General features: G+C 33.8%; 1 protein-coding gene across 4 annotated transcripts in view; it reads left to right on the forward strand.

Moving 5' to 3' along the window:
* The window catches only part of LOC138709634 (palmitoyltransferase ZDHHC20-B), a 142,283-nt gene that overhangs the window by 8,113 nt on the left and 109,409 nt on the right, over positions 1-24,761 (forward strand). For 3 of the 4 annotated variants that reach the window (XM_069840541.1, XM_069840543.1, XM_069840542.1), the window contains exons 3-7: positions 7,258-7,352; positions 9,816-9,936; positions 10,095-10,318; positions 11,024-11,153; positions 13,649-13,775. In XM_069840541.1, coding sequence (XP_069696642.1) covers positions 7,258-7,352; positions 9,816-9,936; positions 10,095-10,318; positions 11,024-11,153; positions 13,649-13,775 — 697 coding nt within the window. Of the gene's footprint in view, positions 1-7,257; positions 7,353-9,815; positions 9,937-10,094; positions 10,319-11,023; positions 11,154-13,648; positions 13,776-20,418; positions 20,525-24,761 lie in introns of those variants that run through there. The other variant, XM_069840544.1, reaches the window with a different exon arrangement.

Raw genomic sequence — 24,761 nt, forward strand, 5'->3', positions numbered from 1 at the left:
GGAATACTGGCTGTTGTCTTCTCTGTAATCTCGGCAACGTTTTTCTTTTATCTAACGCCTGTTTAAATCACCACTACTATTTCCGGAGTAAGTCACAAATTCAAAAACACGAAGTCTCCACTTTACCACCTCGATCGGCTCAATGGCCGGGAATTGTATGAGGGTGCGTCTTGGTTCGCCACACGTTTAAATACCTGTCGTGATGACGCGCTCTCAAGACGCTACTTTTGTTTGCTAGCTTTAGACATCGCGCGCGTTCCTCGACAATGAAAACCCACGCTTCGGGAGCCAATGCTGCGCTAGAGTTCAACAGCCTTGCGCGCGTCTTCGGGTTGAGTGCCCATACACTTAGGCTTAATGTAATTGCCGCCTGTAAGACTGTGAGTACAAAACACCTATTATACGCTTCGCCGCTCACAACCGCTTGGGTTCGAACACCTTAAGAAACGGAGAAATATCTGACATGAAGCTGTACTGTATTTGATATAAAAGAAATATCTCTTCCTATTACTAGACCACCCGACTACCGCTTCAACGTATGGATAAATGATTTTCTTACCCAGTGCATACATATTCTTCATGAAATATTGCGAAACGTTCGTACATATTGTGAATAGCGATAGTATAAATAAACTAAATAAAACCCACATGTTGTACAATATAAGGTATAGTCGGCGCGTTCATTTAATATCCAGTGGGAAGGCTTTGTGTTGTGATATATTTTATCTGCACGCATCAGTACTGTCAATGTTAAGCGTTGTCACGTTTCCGCTGTAAAGATCGTTTCTAGTTACAATTACCATTAGCGATATATTTATTTCAACTCGCGTCAATAAACTCGAGATACGGCAACAGTATTTCATACTCCACGTGGAATTGATATCGGCACATCAATTAAAAACGCATCATTGGTAGTCGTATGTTACCGCTTCTTGTGACTGGAGGGACGTCAGAGAAAGCCTAATCAATAAACAAACTCTTATCTCTTCAAAGAAAAGCGTGTTCTTTGATACAGGCGGATACTATAGCAAAGATAGTGTGATTAGACAATTATCAATAACGTCATTTATAGGCATAAGAGGATCTTCGTAGATCCAATATTGGCCATCTCATACTCTAGTTCAGTGGCCGTCAGCACTCGCTGAAATGGGTAACGGGTGAGAAGTGTATCTGAATATGCACCGTCGTGCAAAAGGGAGGGTGCACTGTGCTGATGACCGCTGCTCTAGTTAATACCATGTGTCTGAAGCGAGTTTGTATTCAGTTATGAACTGTGACATGTATTTCTATATACTGTATAATTAATCTGCCTATGATAGTGCAGAACATCTTTGAGAGAGGTAGACGGTCTCTACTAAGACGAAGTTATAGATACACGAAAGAAATAATATTTTGAACACGTGTTTGGATGCAGTGACAATTGATTAAAAAGAATCTACCTACGGTACCTATATTTTACTATTTATGTACCAGTAATCACGTCAGTTTATTGATTTTAAATTTTCCACATATTTGCCTGTCATTCTCATTGATGAATAAAGGAAGTGGTTTACTGATTTGTGTGTCCAGTTATCTGTAAGTAATTACTCATCAGTCCGATCAATAGTACGAGTTCATAATACACTGATTCGAAACTAGTACTAAATATTAATACATAATACACTTTTAGACTGCTCACTTACAAACTATTTCATGCCTTGTCTCAAATAGTGATATCTCGACAAATGAATTTTGTTGCAAATTTTTACACCTTCTACAATATCGAAGAGTTTGGTACATTATTATTCATAACCACTCTTTATACATACATAAAGCATGTAGTAAAATTGAAACTGGGATTTCGGTATGTCATGATCTCATAAGGAATATTTTGGGAAATAAATGCGAAATACTGTGTGGGAAATATTCCGTAGTCACGATGCTGTAGAGCATTAATTATCGTACTGTTAGCAATGACACGCTCTGAAGGTATAAATAGTCTCTTGTGCATTTCATTCTCTTAGTTAACAAGCTGTGGTTCTCACAATACAGTGTTTTGTTTCCAGACAGCCTACAACGTTTTGATGGGTTGAATAGGTCTTTGTGTCATGATAGGTTACTGGATCTTGTAGTTATCTTGCTCTTCACGCTCTGATAAACATCTAACAGTTCAGAAGACTTCAGATGTTACACCACTCAAAGGTTTACACCTTTTTATATATTTTATGCGAACTGTGACTCGCCTGTCACTGAGTTATTTTACCTAAAACTGTGAAATTGTCAAATATTTTATAGTGCTACTAGTAAAGTAAAAAAAAAAAAAATCTGGTAAATATTTAATTCACAATTAGCAAGGAGTTCGTTGTGAATTATCGGTACATATCTATTAACTGTTGTCAGGGCCGTGTTTAAGGGTCATTACGCCCCTGGGCAAAAAAAAAAAAAATGTCGGCTACTCTACATATGAAAGATGCGCAAAATTTATTCTCATTTTAACTTTTCACATGTTCATAACTAGGGAGCGGATTTTTATGTGTTAAACAATTTAAATATATTTATTTTTTATGTGCTAAAAAGTACGAAAATATTTGCTAAAAAGTAAAAAAAAATATATATATATATTTCTTTTAAATATGACAAAAATACCTTACTTAGCTTGAAAAAAAATGTTACTAGGTACTCACCCACCACACTTGAGTGCTAGTAGTTGGCCGAGAATTGCAGTGATCAACAAAGTTCATCTCCAAATTCTCCATCACAAATGCATACCGATTATCTCTGAACAAGACTTACACTGTGAAAACGTTCTTTCCACATCACATGACGTCACACGTGCATATTTAAAGAGAGGAATGTCACAAACACAAACACCGTCAATTTCACCTACAGGCACACCCTCCAATACTTGAGAAACTTTACACATTTTTTTATATCCACTGTTTTTTCCAAACACATTCTGGAATTTGTCCCTTAGTACTTGTACTTCTGAACCTGGTAGCAAGTCTAGTTTAATTTCCACGGCACTCACCTCCCTGTTTCAGACAACAGGTGTTTGGATGTTTCGAGTTTTTTATGGTGTTACACAAAAAGCTTAGATTTGCTAATGGGAAAGCCAAATCGTTTTTTAAACAACCATCTTCCAGTATATTTTGAAGGATATCGATTGACGAAGCCCGATAACAGGGAGTCACAAGAAGATATATTGCCTTACTTGATAGACATGAGCGAGAGGCGAGAGATTTGTTTAAATTAAATAGTATTCATACCCGAGCTCTTATCTGTTGTGTTTCACAAACAAAGCGTGGAATGAAATCATCTTCAGCAACAATAAACATTCCTAATTATGTGTTGCAAGATCTCTCCTCCTTGTCCATGTTAATTTATTCTCTAATAATAACACTGATATGCTGCCTAGCAGTTCTCACAACTTGAGGCGATACTACTGTATTACAAAAATGGATCACGGATACACCACACAGCGCTTAGAAACACGAAGCAACCACGAATTCTTAAAAAGATAACGTACTTCTGAATGACATAATTGATTTAGTTTTAAAATGTTTAAAAGTTCATGTAAAAAATTATTTAAGTAAAAAAACTCAAAGATTTATATGTTTATAATAGATTTCCTGAAAATATGTATTTACATAATTTTTTTGTGAAAATATGTGTTTTTATGTGAAATAAAATTCGGGTTTTAAACTTGAAACTTCATGTACGGAATTGTGTTTTATCACACGCAAAAATAATACTGTATTTAATTACATAGGAATCCGCTCCTTATTCATAACATAAATAGAATTGAAGAGTAGCCTATGATCCCAAAACTCGCTCAATCCATTTGGCCATGTTTATTAATTAATCAATCTTCTTAATGTATCCAGCTGTTTGCTGACAACATAAAGTCCACTATAGTCCACTGTAGTCTATTCAGTTGTTATTTGGCTATGTTTATGATTTATACATATAATTATTTTTGAGCCCTGTAACATTATATGTAAAGTTATCTTCTTCCAAAACAACGCCAGTCCTTGTCTATTGTGTTATTGTGCATGCCACTTGAAAACTCGCACATTTCGTAGATCCGTGGACAAAGACACTAGCTCGGTCCTTTCATAATAATGATCTTAACGCGTTCTGGGATTACACTTCTCAATTATAAACATAAATGAGGTGATCAGAATGACAGTGGAGTATGTCACTTTTCACAAAAATTAGTCGCAAGTTTTTTCTTTTCTGGAGGAGGGCCTTGAAGGCTTATACTGTAGCCTTAGGCTTACCACTCGTGTTCTGTGAATGATTTTGTGACCGAATGGCCGTGCTCTAGCACTGTACACAGCATGCCACACCGTGAACTTAAAGTTACCCAGCAATGCTGGTTCAATTGGCTGAGGGAAAACCTCGGAATAAAACCCCAACCAGGATTTGAACCTGAGTCCGCTCGTTTCACGGTTAGACATGCTAACCGTTACTCCACAGTGGTGGAATATGCACTTTCATGTATCAGCTGTTGTTCTCTGTTTTTAGATAGATTTTATTGTTGGTTCATAAATTATTATTGTCTCTACATCTACAATGTTTAGGCTTACAATTCTGATTTCATAATGGTGAAGTTATTCTCTGTTGAAACACAATTTATTCTGAAAACATTACTTACTTTTAAATTTTAGGCCTAAACTTTATACTCTAAATCAGAGAGATTTTCTATTTCACCGAAGTTTTGTATAATTTTCCAGAAATTTGCTTCCCCATAAAATCTACTGCTCAGTTTGCTACCCCCTAATTATGGCCCTGACGATAATCATTAAAAACATTACATTGTACAAAAAGTATGCACTGCTCTATTGTGTATTAATATAATCATTTGTTATCTTCATATTTGTCTGTATAGCAATAGATTAGGTATTAGAATTTCAAAAGTTAAAATTTCCAGGCTGTTGTACTGTTCGGTTTTTTTTTTTTTTTTTTTTTTTTTTTAAGCAAAATAGTCAGCAATGCGTCTAAATTTTGTAGCAGCTGTCTGTGGTATTTTAAATTAATTTTATTTTCAAGAGTAATTATCAGTCTTGGAGTTTTTATCGAATTTTGTATTTATAGAGAATTTTTTTTTTTTGTTACAAAAGTATTTTCTTTTCTTGCTGGGTTTTACTTCCCTTTTCACTGTTATCTCTACAACCTTATTTTAATAGTGCACTTCACATTGTGTTCTACCTATTTACAGAACAGTTTTATTACTGAAATGTTGTTTTCATATAGTGATAGCACTTTTAGTCGAAATGCATGCTATAAGTAATACTTTTCCGGACACTTATGCGAAAGAAAATGTTACGTGTAACTTATATAGCTTACAGAAAGCTACATGTATGTATAGGCATTACATTTTCCTTGTTTAACTCAATTGAGTTCAGAGCAACATAATATTAAATCACTTGTCGAAATTGAGAAAAGGTGTGAAGAATACATAATTATGTTTGATTTCAGTAGTGATACTACCGCTAAATCTTTGTCACACTAGAGTTTTCGCACCCTCTCCTTACGCAAACCTTAACGCTATGTTGACATCATTGACGAAAGAGCAGATCAGAGCCATGCACCTCACGTTATTTCTCTATGGATGCGAATAACGTGCACGTGAAAGAAGTTTACCGTAGGCCTAAAACATGATACCTCGTAGAACAGCTCAAAATGGATAAATTATTCGGGCCAAAGCACAAGAAGGCTCAGGAAAGAATTTTTCTTCGAGGTTCCTACAAAGGTCGAATCGTAAATACTCGGTCAAGCGAAAATATTTTTTTGTTTAACTTGTCATAACTCGGAAACCAATAAAGATTTTGAATAGTGGCCACTTTTCAAAGTAATTTCCATTCTTTATCAACATTTCTTTATCTTTGATCTCCCCCTCATCTAACGTGTGAAAAATAAAAAAGTTTACAACTTACCAACTTTTGAAGGTGTAAATGTCTATTCTGAACAGATCACGTCGAAGTTAGTAGTTTTTCTCACTTTTCAGGAAAGATTTTCATTTAACAATTTTTTTTTCTATGATTTCCTTAGACATTGAGCCATCAATTACGAAAAATACATTGCGATTGATTGACAATCATAGGAGCTACGACACAATAAATGTTAACGGAGCGAGAAATATCGTATAATAGAAACAACAAACGAGAGCACCGATCGCTTTTGATTCTTTCCTAAGCTTTACGAACATGAACATACGTCACCAAATGTGGTATTATTGACGTTAACTTAGCGGGCGTCGAGGGTACGAAAACTCTATCATCGTAAATAATGATTCTTTCCGATGTTTTACGAACTGTGACATACGTCACCAAATACGTAATTACTGACGTCATCATAGCGTTAACGTTTAGCGTATGACGAGGGTGTGAAAACTCTCTAATAAAAAGTAATGTCTGTAACTACAAGTACATATTTGTACAAAGTTTTAAAGTGGGCGTTGGTCTTAAGTATATGATGGTGTAAATGACGTGTCATTTTTAAGCTTTGGTTTAGAAACTAGAAAAGAGAAATTTAAGATATCATTTTTTTTTTAATCTTGACAGTGTTCTTCTGTGAAATGGTATGCGACTTACCATTATATTGGATCTAGCCCTTGAATTGTTCCGAGGTTTGTACTTTGTGCAATACTTATATGTAATTTATTCATATTTATTTTGTAAACTGAGCTTATTTTCAAAACTACTCTTGTCCATTCCCATAACATTGTTGGAAATCACGAACGCAATTCTATTTGCACGAGTAAATATAACATTTTTCCCTCAACATTTTCTAGGGTTAGCCGGGATACCAAGTTAATATAGATTATATCTTTGTAGTTAAGAATTTCATTTACACTGAAGAATTTTATCGTGCAATTCGGTTTTTAGGTCAAAAATTTCTTACCACCTAGGCAAGAGACATTATGAAACCGAAGAGGTTGGATGCATTTAGAATTCTTTCCAGACAAGGGGATAGTGACCGGAAGCGAAGATGTTATTTATTATCTCTGCTAGGAAGGGTTTTCTACCATTATTCAATTTTTTAAAAAAGAACCTGCATTCATTTTTATTCCTTAATAATTGCAAATCATCAAGCTCTTTTTCTCCAATATTCTCTATTTTTTTCTCTTATGCACTCTTTTTTTCTTCAACCCTGGCTGACCGATATTCTTCTACTAAATTTCTTGTATGTCCTCTCTGCTGCATCTTTCTGTAAGCCATTTTGCTATGATGCGTTTTAAAAGCATATTTATTAAATTCTTATTTTTTGTTGCAGTGCTGTACCTAATAGGCTATCACATCCTGTTTGCAATTTTCATGTGGGCATATTGGCAAACAATTTTCACAGAAATTGGCAGAGTTCCTACACAGGTGAGATATTAAGTTTTAATGATTTTTGTGAACTAAGTGTCGCATTGCTATATGAAAGTCATTGTCTAATTGTTAATATTGTTGTTTCTTTTAATTTTCTAAAGAACATTGGATTTTTACTCTTAGATTAAAAACTGACAATGCGTATTGAGCATGTACTAATAATAGGAAATGAGAATACTGTGAAGTGTGTCATCACACTTTTCTTAGTGGTCAGAGAATGTAAATGTGGTTTTCTGTTAACGAACAGTGACGTGTATTATGCAGATCAAGCTTTCAGGTATAACTCCCTGTAAAGTTGATTTGAATAATTTCGAGAGAAAATTGTGTGCACTCAATGTTGGTTGCTTGACGGTTGTCAGGCCACTTTGAGGTCTGTTGATATACAGGGAAAAATTGGATTGGTATCTGGTAGAGTTCCCGGGTAGCTCAGTTGGTACAGTGTTGGTACATTTAACCAGAGGTCCTGGGTTTGATACCCGGCCACGGAACAATTTTTCCCTCGAAATTATTCAAATCAACTTTACAGGGAGTTATACCTGAAAGTTTGATTTGCATAGTGAAGGATTGTTATATTGTTTGATAGGTTGTATTGTGTGGTGCATTGTTTGTATTGTTTGATACATTGTTTAGTACATTGTTTGTATTGTTTGGTACATTGTGTTTATATTGCTTGTATTTGATACATTGTTTATATTGTTTGGCACATTGTTTATATTGTTTGATAGGTTGTATTGTTTGGTACATTGTTTGTATTGTTTGATACATTGTTTGTATTGTTTGGTACATTGTGTTTATATTGCTTGATATATTGTTTGTATTTGATACATTGTTTATATCGTTTGGCACATTGTTTGTATTATTGTTTATATTGTTTGATAGGTTGTATTGTTTGGTACATTGTTCGTATTGTTTGATACATTGTTTAGTACATGTTTGTATTGTTTGGTACATTGTGTTTATATTGCTTGGTATATTGTTTGTATTTGATACATTGTTTATATTGTTTGGAACATTGTTTGTATTGTTTGATACATTATTTATATTTGTTAGGTTGTATTGTTTGGTACATTGTGTTTATATTGCTTGATATATTGTTTGTATTTGATACATTGTTTATATTGTTTGGCACATTGTTTGTATTGTTTGATACATTGTTTATATTGTTTGGTACATTGTTTATATTGCTTGGTACATTGTTCGTATTGTTTGATACATTGTTTAGTACATTGTTTGTATTGTTTATTACATTGTGTTTATATTGCTTGATATATTGTTTGTACTTGATACATTGTTTATATTGTTTGGCACATTGTTTGTATTGTTTGATACATTGTTTATATTGTTTGATAGGTTGTATTGTTTGGTATATTGTTTGTATTGTTTGATAGGTTGTATTGTTTGGTACATTGTTTGTATTGTTTGATACAATGTGTTTATATTGTTTGATACATTGTTTGTATTTGTATTGTTTGTATTGTTTGATACATTGTTTGTATTTGTATTGTTTGATACATTGTTTGTATTGTTTGATAAACTGTGCTTAAGTTATATTGTTTGATGCATTGTGCTTATATTGTTTGACACATTGTATTTTTTGATACATTATGCTTATATTATTTGATACATTGTATTGTTTGTTACATTGTATTGTTTGATACATTGCTTGTATTCTTTGGTACATTGTTTGTTGTTTGATAAACTGTGCTTAAGTTATATTGTTTGATACATTGTGCTTATATTGTTTGACACATTGTATTTTTTGATACATTATGCTTATATTGTTCGATACATTGTATTGTTTGTTACATTGTATTGTTTGATATATTGTTTGATACATTGTTTGTATTGTTTGATAAACTGTGCATAAGTTATATTGTTTGATACATTGTGCTTATATTGTTTGACACATTGTATTTTTTGATACATTATGCTTATATTGTTTGATACATTGTATTGTTTGTTACATTGTATTGTTTGATATATTGTTTGATACATTGCTTGTATTGTTTGATGCATTGTTCGTGTTGTTACTTTTTTTTCTCTCTATAACTGTTTAATAAATATTTTTCATAAAAGATAACATAGGATTTTTTAGTCTTAGTTTGACTCTTGCATTACGCCCTGCCAAGTATTGTCACTTAAGAAACAATCTGTATAGTGCTAGTAAATCCAAATACATGTATTCCGAGGTAATAGACATATTTTTTCTTCCTAAAATTTTTGCATAATATGGACAACTAAAATTGTCCTTCAAATTATGATCAGTCAAGTATTAGCGTGTATAATGAAATGTACAAGAATTATTCCTCATGAAAATTGTTCATGGGAAGAAGAGATGCGTCCTGTACAACAGTGTTTATTCTTACAGGGCTGCAAATACAGTGCATTTTTAATAGGTGTGATATTTGTTATGGAGCAGTGTGTTAAGTCATTGTAGTTACAAGGTTGCTTTCTGTGCAGTTCAAAATGCCCAGAGCAGAATTGGAGAAACTGGAACAAGCTGAGAGTGACGAGGCTCAGAGACAGATTTTGGAGCGATTTGCGCAGAATCTTCCTGTCACAAACCGTACTGTCACCGGTGGTAAGTCTGTGTCCATATCAGAAGATTATTATGTGTGTTCTTATTTAAATTATTTGAAAATTTAATGTGATATTTCATCAGTTCTTAAATTTGTTCTTCCCTTTTTGTTTCTCTATTTTGTTACCTTAAAATGTTGTCATTGGTTCATTTTGTTTCAGCAATACGGTACTGTGAGAAGTGTCAGCACGTTAAACCAGACAGGGCGCACCATTGCAGTGTGTGTGGTGAATGTGTGCTCAAAATGGATCATCACTGTCCATGGGTCAATAATTGTGTGGCATTTACCAACTACAAATTCTTCATTTTGTTTCTGGGATATGCACTTCTGTACTGCCTCTTCATAGCATTTACAACATTATCATACTTTATAAGGTTTTGGAAGGTAAATGAAATTTAATCTTTTATGTATTGACTTTGGAATTGAACAGGTTACATCAGCTGCTTGTCTATGCAGATGACGTGAATATGTTAGGAGAAAATCCACAAACGATTAGGGAAAACACAGGAATTTTACTGGAAGCAAGTAAAGAAATAGGTTTTGAAGTAAATCCCGAAAAGACAAAGTATATGATTATGTCTCGTGACGAGAATATTGTAGGGAATGGAGATATAAAAATTGGAAATTTATCTTTTGAAGAGGTGGAGAAGTTCAAATATCTGGGAGCAACAGTAACAAATATAAATGATACTCGGGAGGAAATTAAACACAGAATAAATATGGGAAATGCCTGTTATTATTCGGTTGAGAAGCTTTATCATCCAGTCTGCTGTCGAAAAATCTAAAAGTTAGAATTTATGAAACAGTTATATTACCGGTTGTTCTTTATGGTTGTGAAACTTGGACTCTCACTTTGAGAGAGGAACATAAGTTAAGGGTGTTTGAGAATAAGGTGCTTAGGAATATTTGGGGCTAAGAGGGATGAAGTTACAGGTGAACGGAGAAAGTGATTATCAAACCCAGTAGTGATAAATAGCCTCTGATGAATAGACTAGCCTGTGAAGATGCAGAGTGACTATTTCATAAGGTGTAAATTAATTATGGTGTATGTATATAGTAATGTATTAATTAATTATTCAAATTTTCCAGGGTGACCTACAAGGAATTGGCCGCTTCCACATTCTGTTTCTGTTCTTCGTTGCAGTAATGTTTGCAGTTAGCCTTGTCTCTCTCTTCTGCTACCATTGTTACCTTGTGCTTCGAAATAGGTCAACGTTAGGTAAGAATTATTTATTTAATGGCTAATTACTGTAGAATCCCTTCTAACTGTCATCAAAGGGACCAGACTAGTTCCAGACACGAGATTTTGCTGGATAATTGAATAAATACCGTTATATACAAAAAAAAAAAAAAAAAAAAAACTTCGTATTTCATGGTGCCAAATGTTGAAATTGCATCCATGTGAAGTTAATTTCTCTATCATTTGCTTATAACTGAATAAACATAAAAACTGTGTGGATTTTCCTTATTGAAACACATCACACAACACAAATAATACACTAATTGTAGGTTCGAATATTCCCTGAAAATTAAAGTTCATGCGAACTTCTTAATGTGGCAACACTGATGGCCCGAACATAACTAAATAAACATAAAAACTGTGTGGATTTTCTTTATTAAAGCACATCACACAAGACAAATAATATACTAATGTTAGGTTCGAATATTCACTGTAAATTAAAGTTCATGCGAACTTCCTAATGTGGCAACACTAACGGCCCAAACATAACTAAATAAACATAAAAACTGTGTGGATTTTCTTTATTAAAACACATCACACAACACAAATAATACACTACTGTTAGATTCGAATATTCACTGAAAACGAAAGTTTGTGCTAACTTCCTAAAGTGGCAAAACTGATGGCACAAACTGTGGCAGTGTGGTAGATTTAAACTTTTTTCTTTTGGCCCAGCCGAAAGTTCTGTTGTTTTGGTATTGCCAGTTATTTGGATGCCAGTTACAAGGGATTATACTAACATTTAATTTTTATTTTAACTACTATAGTTTTCAAATTTGTGAGTTGGGTACAAAGTTCTAAATCTAAATAATTTATGATTGTGTTATCCTTTTAAAGCCACTTAAATGCTGTGGCTAATACAGATTCCAAAACTTGTGGACTAAAATGTTTTTCCTTTTGTAATTTGAGTACCGTAAACTGGGGTAAACTTGGTTACAAAAAAAAATTAAGTCATGATATCAGTCCTAATTGTGACTTAGAGTTATAAAAGAAAATACGTAGGCAATGAAGAAGTAATGAACTTTAAAATATATTCAGTGCATTTGATATTATGATTTAAATTATTTTTTTTCCTTTGTAGTCAAGTTTACCCAGCAGTAAAGTAGCTATATCCCAGTTTATGGTATTATGTGAATTGGGGTTTCGTTTACGATGTCTTAATCAAATTGGGTAACAAATATTTCTCAGTATATCGTTGTTGTGAGTTAGTTTGTGACTAGCAATGATAATAAAAATCTTCAACCTTGTAAAATGAAATTTTGTCATTGACGGAATTGCCTGAATAGAAACTATTCAAGACAGTCTCTATTTTAATAACAGAGAGACAAGTGATAAAATCTTTTTTCTCGAAAAAGAATAGTTAAATGTATGAAGCAATGAAGTGATTGAAGACTGTTCTGGAATAATGAAATTTAGGTAAATCTGAGTGTACATAATACAGTTCTAAATATATGGGTTCACTGCAGTTGTGATTGACGTAACAAAAGGAAACTTCATTTGTGCAAGAATGCATGCTTTATGATAGCGACGAACTAAATATGGATAGAAATTGTTACATAACAATTAAAAAAAAAACTAACCCTTTTAAATTACTATTGCTCTAATATATATATATATATATATATATATATATATATATATATATATATATAATATACACTGTGATTCAAAATGGAAGAGCAGATTTCAATTTTGTATTACAGACAAACTATCAAAGATAGAAACACATTGCATATGTCATTGGATAGCAGAAGGTTCAAAGTTTTATCCTACAGGCACTGTACACTCAACATGAGCACCATGTGTTGCGCAAGAAACATAGAGACGATAGTCCAGTTCATTCCACACATGCATCAACTGGTCCCTGTTTATTGAATTGACAGCTTCAACAATTTGATTTGTCAGAGCTTCAAGAATAGCTGCCAAAGGTGGGAAAAACACTGTGTCTTTTATGTACCCCCACAGATAAAAAGCACACGGAGTAAGATCTGGTGACCTGGGAGGCCAGAAACAATGAACAAGATATTGTTGTCCACCTCTTCAAACCAACGTTGTGGAATGGTGATGTTCAGATAATGCCGTACCTCAAGGTAAAAGTGAGGCGGGGCGCCATCTTGCAAGAAAATGAAGTCATTGGAATCTTCATGAAGTTGAGGAAACAACCAGTTTTGCAGCATGACAACTCGCGAAAATGATTTTTCCTGTGGTGTAATAGTAGCCATGATGCTATAAATAAAGAGCGCAGCTGTGTCCAAACTTTGAACCTTCTGCTATCCAATGACATGTGCAATGTGTTTCTATCTTTGATAGTTTGTCTGTAATACAAAATTGGAAATCTGCTCTTTCATTTTGAGTCATGGTGTATTCATATTAAAAACCAAATAGGTGGGCAAAATTTGACTGACACATAAGATTGGTGAGTTACTTGTGATGCAGAAACAATAAATTCTATTAATTTTGCTCTTCCTTCACAGAGGCCTTCAGAGCACCAATATTTCGCACTGGTGCAGATAAAGATGGGTTTAGTTTAGGAAAGTACAACAATTTCCAAGAAGTCTTTGGAGATAATAGAAGAACGTGGTTTTTGCCCATTTTTACAAGGTAAGTGACGTATATTGCTGATCAATAGAGGTAGATGATTATTATTATTATTATTATTAATATTAATATTAATATTAATTATAGGGTAGGAAGTCCCTGTAAATAGTTGTGTAATTTGCGTACTGAAGCATTTGATGGTAAATGAGAAAAACTATAAACATTGTGAGCAATCAATACTAAAGTGCTGTATGCTTATATATGAATTTGTTTTTAGTGAGATTTTTCTATTTTCTTTTCGTATTAGAAATATATTTTTATACTTGGAATGGATTTTGGCTAAGTATTCTCCATTTGAGACACTGATCCAACAAATCTTATAGTCTTTATTTTATAACTTGATTGGTACAATAAAAATGTAATGCCTACAGTAGAAGATGCATTAGAATCAAGTCTTGGATCTTCAATAATATCCACTTACACTGGACGTGATGAAGCAAGGATGTTTGTAAAAAAAAAAAAAAAGGTATTATTGTACAGTGTCAATTGATTTATATTGTTCGTAAGTGACAGTGCTGCTTTATGCAGTTGTAAGTGTAATTGTTGACTACAATTTAATCATTTGTGAATTATGTGAAATAAGAAAGAGCACATGACTTGATAACAACCTGGTGTACTTAGTTGCTGGATATAAACATTTCTTTAAGATAGTAGAGAAGTTTTCAATTTATGATTTTAAATATATCAAAAGAAGAAATAATTTATTTCACTTTCGGAATCAATGTGTTTGTAATTATTCTTTGCAATTAGAGTTGCCATCTTGAAGTCAAAAGTCCTGACAATTGAAACACGTGATACCCTGTTTTAGAAATGAAAGATGTCAAATGATGGCACCTTAAAAAAACCAACAGATAATGCATTCAAAATCTCTAAAAGTATTAACGTCAGTAGCGGCCGGTGATCGAAATCCTCGGTGAGGCCAGATGCAACTAGTTTAAGTGCCTCCGATAGAAAATGTTGATTTATGATATTAATTATTATTGTTATTATATTATTAATATCATTATTACTGTATTATTATTATTACTATTATTAATATTAGTCTATTATTATTACTAATAATGAAAAATAATAATTTCACTCACCAAATAAGCTGTTATGCTGCGAGTTTCAGTGATTGTACCAGTGTGATGAAGCAACCCATATTATGTGTTGAAATTTCCCTTTCTTTCTTTTCTTTTTATTTTTTTTCCTTTGACAGCAACAAATAAGGCCAACAGAGAAGTTTATTTTGCACTACATTACCACTTAACCATTTATGTTTCTCATACCAGGATGCAATAGAAACTCGCGTTTTAAGATTATCTGTCAGAAAAATTGTCTGCGATGTCATAGGTCGGCTCTCTTTTGATTTAAAACTTCCTTTCTTTCAATATTATTTCTTCTCGAAAAAGGATACTCTAACAATGAATTAACTACACCAGAATTATTTCTGGCATTTGTTTCTGTTTATATTTATCCGAAATACATAACAACATTGGCCCAGATTCACTACACGAAGTACAATAGTACAACACCCTCGCTTAAGTCATAAACATATAAAAGGAGAGAATAGTGTGGGTCTCTGCCTGCCAAAGAGCTGGAATGTTTGTTATTTATGGCCTATTTAGGAAGACAAGTCACCCTATTCCCACCCCACTCTACCCTTGAGGCTGGCCCATGGTTGGGAGGAGTAACCTGATCAGGCCAGACGAATTGTGCCTCAGTTACAACGTTTTAAGCGCAACGTCAAAAGCCCTCGAAGACACATGAAAATGCAAAAGCAGACCCGGCACGAGCGATCCTGGCCTCTGGAACAAATTTTACTGCAAAACAGGTCTATATACATCACAAGCTAGACCCGGCACGAGCGATCCTGGCCTCATGAACAAATTTTACTGCAAAACAGGTCTATATACATCACAAGCTAGACCTGGCACGAGCGATCCTGGCCTCATGAACAAATTTTACTGCAAAACAGGTCTATATACATCACAAGCTAGACCCGGCACGAGCGATCCTGGCCTCATGAACAAATTTTACTGCAAAACAGGTCTATATACAACACAATCCAGACCCGGCACGAGCGATCCTGGCCTCAGGAACAAATTTTACTGCAAAACAGGTCTATATACATCACAAGCTAGACCCTGCACAAGCGATCCTGGCCTCATGAACAAATTTTACTGCAAAACAGGTCTATCTACATCACAAAGTTTTCAAATGCTTCCATACAGCAATATATGCTTCATTGAAATAACTAATACATTACATAAAAACAAAATTTGATTTCAGTTAAGCAAGTGACTGAGGCCCGGCCTCACTTGCCTCAGTCAATCAGCCGCCACTGATTAACGTTAAATTATGTTTACTTTATGAACATGATGACTTGTAAAAACCAGTGGGTTGGGGCTGGAAATTACAGATGGATTTATTGTCTGATGAAGCAGCTTTTAGATGCAGGGCATATTGGGAACAATTCATGTTATAGTTTTATTTTAACAAGACGTTCACTTTCCACGGATTTCACCTGAAGTTTATTTCTCTCATCACTGCACAAGTTTTTCAATAAGGAAAGCACTCTTTCTACATATGCATTACTCACAGGAATGGAAAACACAAATTTAACTGTCTTTAATAAGTTCGCGGCTGCACATTTGTTAAAGAAATGAACTCGTTTTTGGTCAGTTGGTAAATCTAAGTTTTTAGGAATTACAGTAACATTTCTTAGAACTACAAATTCATTGTACAATTCATCACCATTTACTTCTATACTGTGATCATTTACAATCTCTATAAGGCTATCAAAAGTTACTATGTTCTTAAGCTTAAGACAACGAATTTTTTAAGGGGAGGTTTCGAAATTGAACTGTTTATTTAAATCAGAAGTAAACACTGAAATACTGAAACAATTGTCTTTAGGGACAATTAATATTAGGTACCCTCCACAAAACTGGCTTAATTTATACACCGACGGATCCTTGATCTCCAGAGAACAAGGTGCTGGTGCAGGTGTTACGTGCTGTCTCTTCTCACTTTATAGATCTCTTGGATATGGAACAACAAGTTTTGATGGTGAAATCATTGCAATAAGTGAATGCCTCAGGAATCTTTTATGCCACATCAATAAATTTAGGAATGCAGTTATAATGTCAGACTCCAAAGCAGCTATTCTATCAATCGTCTCTAAACACACATCTTCATCTCAAACAGCAGAAATAACTAAAATGCTCTCTGAATTAATATCACTCAATAAAAGAATTGTTTTCCAATGGATACCATCCCATTGTGGAATCGGGAAATGAGAATGCGGATGCTTTAGCAAAAAAAAGGGCAGCACTGCTACTTACAGACCTGTTACTAAATCTACGTATTACTCTGTGAAGAGATTTATTAAATCTACATACTTAGACTTCAACAAACAAAATTTGATAACTCAATCCCAAGGGAAAAAATGGAACTCTCTGCATCAAAATCCACAGTTAATTCCCGATTTACCACGAAAATCGTCTGTAGCTGCATTTAGATTGGCAACAGGCCATGATTGTTTCGCCAAACACCTGCATAGAATTGGAATATATCAGTCCCCTAACTGCCCATTGTGCAACTCAAACCAAGAAATGGATTCGGAACACCACAAAATCTGTGCTTCAGTGGCTGGTCATGATAATATCTTTGAAAAATATTGGAGTGCAAGAGGTCAAATGACTTTATTGTCAAACGCCTGGCATTAGAAAACAACAACAACATTTAAATAGTCAAGGTGCCTCTGATAAAATCATTAGCAGAATCTATTCTAAATATTTCCTGGTCCGATTTGCTTAATTTCTTCAAATTTTAATTAACATGAAAGCCATAAAACCCATCTTTTAAACTAGATTTAAGGTTTTTATTTAATAATGCTGAAATGGTATAAAGATCTATAGGTTGCATTGTTCTAGTTTCGAGTTGTAAAATTGTTGTAACAAAATTCATATGTGTGTTTACCAGATTAACCTCTTTAATAGATTTAGTAATTCTAAATCAACTATAAAGTCATTAATGCAGACACCTATACAACAAAAAGAATTGCTAAGTTCATCAAAGTTTCCATATTAAAGAATTCGTCTTATCTTCTCCTTGTAAGATTGTATGGTTTGCAGTTTTTTTAGCAAACACTCTAAAGCCGACAACAAGGACAACCACTGAACAGGAATTTGCCTTAAAATTGTTGAACATTCTTGCTCAACAAACTGAGTTCTCGAGTTCATGAGTTTTTGTGTTGGAAGATGTTTGATCCTCATTGGGTTTGAACATCGGAAATGCACGAGGGAATAATCTCTCAACTCATATCTTAGCTGCTACACACGAGGTGCGAACAGAATCATTGGAAAAGGAAAGCCCTGTTGAAGGCGATTATTGCCAGGCAACATTCAAAACATAGCGTGACTGAGAACTGAAAAGACTAGTCGATTGCATGCCTATTCAACTGCAAGATTTGATCGAGATGGGAGGAAGATGGACTAAATATTGAATCGTGGTTTTTTGTTTTGTTTTTTGAACTTTTAATTGTTTGAATTTTCTAAGACAGACACCAGTAAGTTTGTTTTGTTTATAATCTTTCTTTCTTTCCATTTGCAGCTATAATGTCATAATAAATAATGATGAAGTCATGTCATAATACATTCATGAACCTTATGGTAATTACTAGTCATAAAAGAGATGGGAGCAATTATATTTTCTCTCTTTGAAAAAAAAAAAAAAAGATAAAAAGCATGAAGTTGTGTTTGAACACACGACCTTACGAATACCAGCCCGAAATACTACCATCACACTATGAAGTAACACACAGAATACTTCAATTATAACTGTAGATATCAGGCAACATGGTCCAACAACATGTAACATCGCCTGTCTCCGAACTGTAGTGGAAGTACCTGAGAAATCAGACGACCATTTTATCTTTTCAGGAGTGTACATTTCATTAGGACTAAGTACCAACAATTGTGATATTTAAATGGATGGTGCTGAATTCACACTAAAAGCTGTTGTTGAAAGACTGTATTGTAGATATTTCAAAGCTGCTGTATAAGGAATAACGTCGAGGTAGAAATTACAAAATTAATCAGGAAGTTACGAGCTCTAAGGAAAATATTCAGCTTTCAATGGATACTATTACATACAAGTCTTTCAGGAAACTGTTACATAGACTACTCAGCACAACAAGTGCACAAATATGAAACAAAAATTATACATTTCAGGGAGATCTCAGAACAGAACAGCACAACGTACAGAATCTATGAAAAGATGACACTTGAAAATAACATGTAGAAAAATAGACAAAAGAAAAATTTTACCCATGTTATAGATCAGTCATTTCTAACTGGCCAACCAGTAACGTTGGAGTGTGTTTCCCCTCTTGGAGCAGAGCTAGTAGATCAAGTAAGGGAGGGTGAAGTTGTGTCTTCGCTATTTAAACATCTCCATCCTTTCCACTGCCACTCCTAGTTTTCTCCTATAGCTGTGCTTCCCCTCTCAAGGAGCTCAAGAGCAGAGATGTGTGACATCACAGAATCAGCAGTTGGGAATGCATATTACAGAGAAGACTATACAACCTTGTAGTGTTTAATGATACATTTCACAAAATCACTGTTTCTTATCTTCATTTTCTATGATATCAAAGTAACGAAAAATTAGCTCCTTCAGTATATTTATACATCGAACCAGAACAAAAATACAAGTGGCCAACTTTCCAAAATAATACAGTGATGTATGCAACACAAAAATAAAAAACTATAGTCCTGACGCTGTTATTTCCGGCGTGACTCCTCCCCTTTGCTTACGTTTTAGGAAGTGAAGGCTCTATAAAGTCTAGGTGGGTAGTATCGTTCGCCATTTTTGTTCTTACGTTGCCAAGCTACCATATGAGGAATCTATTTGCCACACCGTTAAACATTATCACGTCATACCTCCTATGATAATAAATCAAATGCAATGTAATTCAGCAAATAATTGAACGGCAAATAACGTCTTCGTGTGCTTTCTGCGAACGCCAACGAAAGAGCTAAAATGGCGGGCGATTATATTAAGTATTTATCGAGCCTTAAGAAATGAATCAGCGAATCACAAGATGCACACATTTAAATGTAGTCGACCAGCAACGCGATTGGCTGCCAGAAATTAGAGCGACGGGACTATAATACAGCAGTATTGAAAAGTAGAATAAACCATTTAAGATCTTTCTAAGTGAATTAAAACTTGATCCTCTTCTAAGATTAGCATATTCTTGAATTAAAATTTCATACCATAGTTTTTAGGATAAATAAAAAAAAATATCCTGAAGAAAGTGCTCTTTATTATTTCACATTTCATAAAATAGCATTTGACACCTGTTGTTCACTTCATCATAGTAATTTCAAAAGATTTCATAAGATTGTTTTTATGCATTTTGAGAAATGCGTGTTTTGTGTCACTACTATTAGAATTAGATGTTAATGGCTTAGTACATAGAGAATATTGTAATATGATGTAGCTGTTGGATGTATAGAGAAATTGTGAAAAAGTTATTGCTCTGTCTTAATATATAAAGTATATTTTAATAGAATTAACAATGATATGGAAGTCATTGTTAATAACTATATACTTACCATCATCACAAATAAAAAAAAAATATTTGTCTGTTCTCCAGATCATTGCTGGATTTTTTTAATATGGCCATTCCATATAATGTAAGTAAACCATTAATGAATGATGAACTTCGTTCCATTAGTTGCACATAAGAAGTTACATTAATCACTTTAAACTACACAATTTGTAGCTATTGTGTGGTTCATACAGACCCAACATTCTAAGAATCAGGGACTTGTAAATGACTTTCTTCTCAGAATAGTTACTACTTTCTGATACATTATTGCTGGCAATTATTTCTACAGTTGTCATTTTGTGAGTTTACAAGCACAACTTTGAGAACTAGCACCAACTATTGCAAATGGAATATATATCTTAAAACTTCTATTGCCCAGTTCTGTCATTCAGGTTTTCATTGGTTTAAAAATAAAAACTGTTGTTGCCACTATAAACTTGTGTATGAAACAAAATATCATCTTAAAAGTAGTTCTTGTAACATGAGATATCATTGGAGCTTTCTCTTTTAATGAAAACAGAATATAATTTCGACTCTTCTTTCAAATTTAATAACCGTACTAGACATAATGAAGTACCTATACTTACTTACTTATGACTTTTAGAAAACCCAGAGGTTCATTGCCACTCTCACATAAGCCCGCCATCGGTCCCTATCCTGAGCAAGATTAATCCAGTCTCTACAATCATATCCCACTTCCCTCAAATTCATTTTAATATTATCCTCCCATCTATGTCTTGGCCTCCCCAAAGATCATAATGAAGTATAAGCAAACAAAATGTCTGAACATTTATTACAATTTGAAATGTTAAGTGTTAGAGATGAAAAGTCCTACATACAGTATATTTTTAATGACATCATAGATCTTATTCCTCATATTTTGAAACACTACCATGCTATTACTTACATTCATTTATGTATTTTCGGTGATGTGGATTGTATCACTCCAGACTTGTTTCCAAATTGGTTTTATAGGAAACATTTTTTTATTTTTTAAACAGATTTTATTATTCATATATATACTCGTATTTTATTGAAAACCACATGATTACATGATTGTATATTATTATTACATTGTAACTCATTTTCCATTCAGATATTTGACACTAGTGCAGTATTCTTCACCTATTGATGTCCTTCCTACAGTTGTTTAGTATACTTTTTAGTCTTATTGTATGTCTATAAAGAAGTGGACAACAAGCTGGAAATTTTTCATACAAAGGTAAAAAATGTTCATTCCTTTATATTCAGTAGGAAACAAGGACATAGGCTGTTTTCGTTTACAGGTCGAAAAAATCATTTTCACATTTTAGATATGGAGTATTGTAGTTATATTTCTGTACTTACGGTACTGTATGTCCTTTGTGGCATCTCACAAATGGTGAGAAAATTTCTTAGGGGAGGGGGAAAGAGAGAGAAATAGTAAAACACATATTATGTTGAATTGCACAAATCGTAGCTACAACTAGGAAATTTTATGATCACTGTCATGAATATAGGCCTAATTTGAACTTCCATAACTTGACCATCATATTGGTACCACAATTAGACTGTGTAGTTTGTGAAAATAGGTTTATACAGTAAAACCCCGATAAGACGCTGTTCAAGGGACCGGGTGTAAACCGCTTATTAACCGGGACCGTGTATTAGGTGGGTATACTAATTTTGACTTATATACAGTATCTATTAGCATTTTCCTTTATTGAAATACGTCAAAGACATTATGTACTGTACTTAATTCTTTCGAAAAAAAAAGAAGTCATTTATAGTTGTTTGCCATGTGCGTGTTCTCCAAGTCCTCATGTTTACCACATATCAGTTTCCTGCGATTACATCCCCCCCATATTGCAGCTGTAGTGATTGAGTCGCGATTTTTTATTATCGTTATTAATATCAATGATGGGATTCCTAATGCATCAGATAGTTGTTTCTGAGTAAGAGTACTGTTCTCATCATACTTTCGTAAGATTTCCAATTTTTCCGACACAGAAAGCGCTTTTCGTTTAACACTATTGTAATCACATTCACAGACACTTCAATACACTAAGGACAACAAACTACCCAGCAAAAATTTCCAGAATTTTATTACGGCCGAGTGAGGAATGTTGTTTGAGAGAGAGGTTAGCAGGAGGGTGAGGTATTGTAACTGTATGTAGGCTTTAACCACGCAGATAAGGAGTTGAATAAGAGAGCGTAACAAGAGGGTGGGGTATACTAAGGTATAAAGTATGAAGGTTTAAATGCACAGGTAAAGGGTCGAATACCAATACTTTTCAGGTTAATGGCAATGACTAAGGTGTTTCATTGCTGTTACAGTACATTGCTGAAAATTACATCGAAAATATTCCACAAAAATAGCGTATTATGCGGGACTTGAGCGCAACAAACGGGGTATTTTATAAAGGTGTTATATATGAAATGTGCAGGGACCGGACAAAAAAGGCGTATTACATGGGATAGCGTAATAAGCGGGCGCATCTTATCGAGGTTTTACTGTATATGTAAATAATCACTGCTAGAGAAATATTACAAAACACAGTATTAACTGATTAGAAATGTTTCTGAGGGAGTCGTGACCAAGTTTCCTACTGAAGGCCTCATATTATGTATTTTTTCAGAATGAACACCAGAATCAACTTCTCGTCACTTTTTGGGCTACAGATATTCCACATTTTTACACATTATACAATATAGTATACTCATTGCCTTCAATCCTAAAGAAGCTAACTAGTACTACTATGCACTTAGCTAAATGCACATCACTTGTTTCTCAAGATTTCTTGGATTTTTTCTTTAAATAGTATTCTGAAACTTCTTTTATTTCTGTCTGCTTGTTTACATGTACCACACCTCAAAGCATTGATCACTTCATGTACTATCAGTCTTGCTTTCTTTGCATATTTGTTCTAGATACTCTCTTATAGTAATAGGTAAGACCCTGCTTCGTATCATGGATAGGATGTAACATTACATATATTTTACACAGTAGGATGTAATTTTATGTGAGAACTAAGATATGCTCATATACAGAGTTACACTGGCAGTTATGGAGCTCATAGTATGAGTCGGGTCTCCCATAAATACTGTACTGTTATGTGACCTGTGATAAGAAATGGCAACAAATGCTTACAAAAGTACTGGTTTGTTAAAACATGGGAATGAGCTTGAAATATATAATATATTTTTTTAGGTTATAGCACATATTTGTGTATTTTCCCTGGAAAAAAACCTTTGCATTACCACTTTTATGCTCGACCATGCCGAAATGTAGTAATTATACACCTGGTAGTAGCCCTTTAATGCACATCATTAAAGTACACCTATTCATTATAATTCAGTTGTTCAGCCAATGAGAAATCACCATTATACTGATTATACCATTATAAAACTGCAAGTATCGATTATTCTCGGATATGCAATCGAAAGACAATTAGCGAAAAGTCACTGAGGCTGGAAATCCAATACTGTCGCAGAAGGTTATGTTCTGTTACTATAATAATTAGCGTTAATTGTAAATAATATTCAAATAAATTCAATTTGTTATCTCGTTTTTCAACTCTAAATCAATTTCCAGGTTATATCAAGCCTAATGTTCATGTTATTCTCTAGATTATATCAAGGTCAATGGCACATTCGTTTCTCGGAAAAAATCAATACTTTCGCGTGTGCGCACATCTCACAATTCAGGCCAGTTCCGCTCCTCACTTACATAACCATAACATCAATACTTATAAATAATTTCAAGTTAGAAATATGGTCGAGCATTAAAAGTCGTATGGAACTTGCCTATAATGGTAATTAAGACACTCGTATGAAAATTATGAAACTCGCTAGCGCTTGTTTCATAAACAAACATACTCGCGTCTTAATTACTACCAGTATAGGCTCGTTGCATAATGTACTATTATCCTACAGACCGTGAAAGAATAATTGATACTTCATTAAGAGTTATTTGTATTTAGAATACACTCATTCTCTTTGTACAAAACAACTTTTATAGTTTATTTTCAACATTTCACTTCCTCCTAGAATGCATTTTGGCTGCTTTTGTATATTTTATACATTTAGGTGAAAGTAATTACGCAGACCAATTAGCTGATATTTACTATGCATTGCACTTGTCTGAATAGGTGTAGACAAACCTCAAAAAGGGTAATAACTACATGCCTATTCGAAATTAAATTCATATTCACTCAAAATAATGCTGACAGTAAGTAAAATAAGTGCCAGTATAACTTCATGTGTCCATTATTATAATTTTTATAATTGTATATTGGAATTAAGAATATTTGTTGTTAGTTGCCATTATTTTGAGAATGCTGAGTTTTACAGTTGATTGTAGTATGTAGGTTTGCTGAAATATTATGAACACTATTAAGAAATATATA

This window comes from Periplaneta americana, chromosome 11, assembly GCF_040183065.1.
Source record: "Periplaneta americana isolate PAMFEO1 chromosome 11, P.americana_PAMFEO1_priV1, whole genome shotgun sequence".
NCBI classification, from domain to species: Eukaryota; Metazoa; Arthropoda; class Insecta; order Blattodea; family Blattidae; genus Periplaneta; species Periplaneta americana.